We start from the raw sequence: 3,073 nt of genomic DNA on the forward strand, positions 1-3,073 counted from the left end.
TCCACCAAGAGGAACCACAACTCTTCTAATATTTCTATTATTATTTTTTTTTATCATAAGAGTAAAAATAAAAATAATATTTTTTAAGACTAATTTCAAAGTCAATTAATTTTGTCACACCTCTGCTTTACCCAATGATAAGGTAACATTGACATTTGGGACCGCATATATTTAAAGGGTAAATACTATTTCTTATAATATATGTATTATAATGTGACATATGATCCACACAAAAAGCCTAAAAAAATAAGAGTCCAATGGATCGACTTAAAAAACCATTAAATAAAGAAAGATAGTGCGATGACGAGAAAAGCCTTCGGATTGTTAATTTGTACCACCATTTCTTTTCTTTTTAAAATTATTACAAAAAGCCAAACTTCAACTCATCATTGCTTTAATAAGTACCAGATCGCACCTTATTAGTTCTCAACTAGACAAACTAGCGAGTCATACCAAAACCTCTCTCTCTCTCTCTCCTCTTCTTCAAACAATCCAAAACCCCAAAAAGTTTCAACATTTTTTTGGTCTCTCAAATATGGGTTGTAAATCAACTGATAAACCAAAGCCAAAGCACAGAAAAGGGCTTTGGTCACCTGAGGAAGACCTAAGACTCAAGAACTACATAGAGAGACATGGCCATAGCTGTTGGAGCTCTGTCCCTATTAACGCCGGTTAGTTTAATCAATATGTATTATTTCGATAAAAAAAAATCATATGTATTATGTATATATATATATATATATATATATATATATATATATACTCGTTTATATATACATGATTTTCAGAACCTGATCCAGTTAGTCTTATTAAACTCACATAACGATAATATAGCTATATTGAGTAATTTTAGGTCTAAAATGGTTTATGGAATAATGTTATAAAGCTCGTAGCATTATTATTTCATGAGGGTTTCTTATAATTTACATGTTCTTAAGCAAATGCGGCTTGAGTTTCCCCGAATCCTTTTTTCATGTTGAACTTTTTTTTTTGGCGTAGTTATATAATTCATGTTCTTAAAACAACTTGTATTTTAATATATACAATTCAGATGACGTGGTCGATTTGAATTTGCATTTGGGTTGACTCTGTCTCTCTTTCTCACGCAAACTGTTGTATATATTAGTATACAAATTTATATATGGCATTATTGAGTTTCTTTTGGACACATGCAATAGTAGATAAAGACGATGGTTAAGTATCGCTTACTAAGTAATTTACAATAGTACAAAAGGATAGCAACAAAGACTTCATTTTATAAATTCTTAGTCTACATCTAAGTCTACATAAATAATTGCTCATGGTTTACTGTGAGAAAATGATGTCTATTTTTCTGACTATGTTACGCCATTTTTTTTTCTCTCTATAGATTTCTGTTAATTAATGAGACCGTTGGAAGTTCATTAAACCCATTACTTTATAATCAATTTTCAATATTTTTTTTCATGTCCCGAAGAAAGGATTAGTACCAATTAATGTGTCTTTATTGTGACATAAATTGGTATTATACATTTAGCTTTTAGAGAGTAGCTTGAGTCAATACCAAGAGGATTTTTTGGTAACCGTATTAATTAAAATAAATTTGTATGACTACGTTTTAAAATAGCTATTAGGAGGAAGAAGTAGGTTTAACTTTTCGGTTATTATCATCTCAAAATTGAGGCATGATTTCACATGCAGGCTTACAAAGGAATGGAAAAAGCTGCAGATTAAGGTGGATCAATTATCTAAGGCCAGGTTTGAAGAGAGGGACATTTAGCAATGATGAGGAAGAGACAATCTTGACCCTTCATCACATGTTGGGAAACAAGTAAGCAATATATATACACACGTATATACAGTTATACACGACCAACCTTATAAAAAAATGCACAACCAACCTTTTTTTTTTCTTCTTTAGCCTAGAGTTTCAATCAACCACACTTCTAGCAGATAGATAACCAATAATGGTCAAATATTCAACGATATTTACATGAAAAGGAAGTGCCCTACTAAATCACGTTGTTGCAAATTCGCAATTAGTATAAACTCAATTATTCAATCCATCATTCAGATACCGTTGACACCTCAGAATAGAAAGACAATAATTGACATAATTTTTTTTTTCTTTTTTCAAAAGAAGCTTTTTGGAAATTAATGCTAATAAATTAGCAAGATGGAATTAATAACTAAACGAGAAATAACATCACGTTTTCTTCTAAATAATAAACAGGTGGTCTCAAATAGCGACCCGGTTGCCGGGAAGAACAGACAACGAGATAAAGAACTATTGGCATTCATACTTGAAGAAGAAAGTGGCCAAAGCTGAGCAAGACTTATTGGAAACCGACAATCAAACAACTTCAATAAGTTCAGACAATAATAACATCGTTGTCAAAGAATCTTCTTCACCATCTTCCCAAAATTTGGACAACAATACTAATTACAACAACCGAAACCCTAGCTACGATTTCTCTCAAATAAGTCCACAGTTCCTAGACTTCTCTAGGGATCACCAAATAACTCCGAGAGGCTCGCTCCCGAGGCTGTTTTTCGCCGAGTGGCTCGCTCTCGATCAGGACCCGAGCTCGACAGCAAGTCTTGGCTCGGCCGAGCCTAACATGGCGGCTCAGAGGGAAGGACTGTTTGGTAATACTGCTTTGAGTAGTAGTTTTCAAGATTCCATGGGACATGGTTTTTCAATGAACGAGGGAATTTTCGGAGGCGATTTTCGTCATCATGCTGAGCTTAGCCATGGTTCCTTATCTGATCATGACATGATCGGTAATTCGGATTTCAAGTTTGAGGATCAACTTTCGGGAAGTGGGATCGTTGACTTTATTCCCGGGAGTGATATTTTTAATGTTCACAGTGATGCAATGTACATGTGATATTGGGGGTATATTCCCGAGCCGTACGGTCAAGTGCTTAGGAAGAATATATATATAACCCTCTAATTGTATATTTTCTGTTCATATCATTAAAAAAAAAAAAAGAAAGGAGAACTGAGAATAATATCGGTTTAATTTAATGGTGTGAGAAAAGGTCCGGTTTATTGGACCAATATTCCGAAAGGAAACACTCAGTAAGCTCT

General features: G+C 33.6%; 1 protein-coding gene across 1 annotated transcript; it reads left to right on the top strand.

The window, feature by feature from the left end:
• The first annotated feature begins 458 nt into the window (after positions 1–458).
• LOC149380101 (transcription factor LAF1-like) lies at positions 459–3,073 on the top strand. The gene is made up of 3 exons (XM_089603310.1): positions 459–671; positions 1,681–1,810; positions 2,213–3,073. Exons 1-3 carry the CDS (start codon positions 536–538, stop codon positions 2,868–2,870), a joined length of 924 nt encoding a protein of 307 aa, XP_089459436.1. The 5' UTR covers positions 459–535; the 3' UTR covers positions 2,871–3,073.

Source organism: Urtica dioica, chromosome 12 (genome assembly GCF_054948205.1).
Source record: "Urtica dioica subsp. dioica isolate 48M chromosome 12, U.dioica_male_clone48M_v1_H2, whole genome shotgun sequence".
In the NCBI taxonomy this organism is placed as follows: Eukaryota; Viridiplantae; Streptophyta; class Magnoliopsida; order Rosales; family Urticaceae; genus Urtica; species Urtica dioica.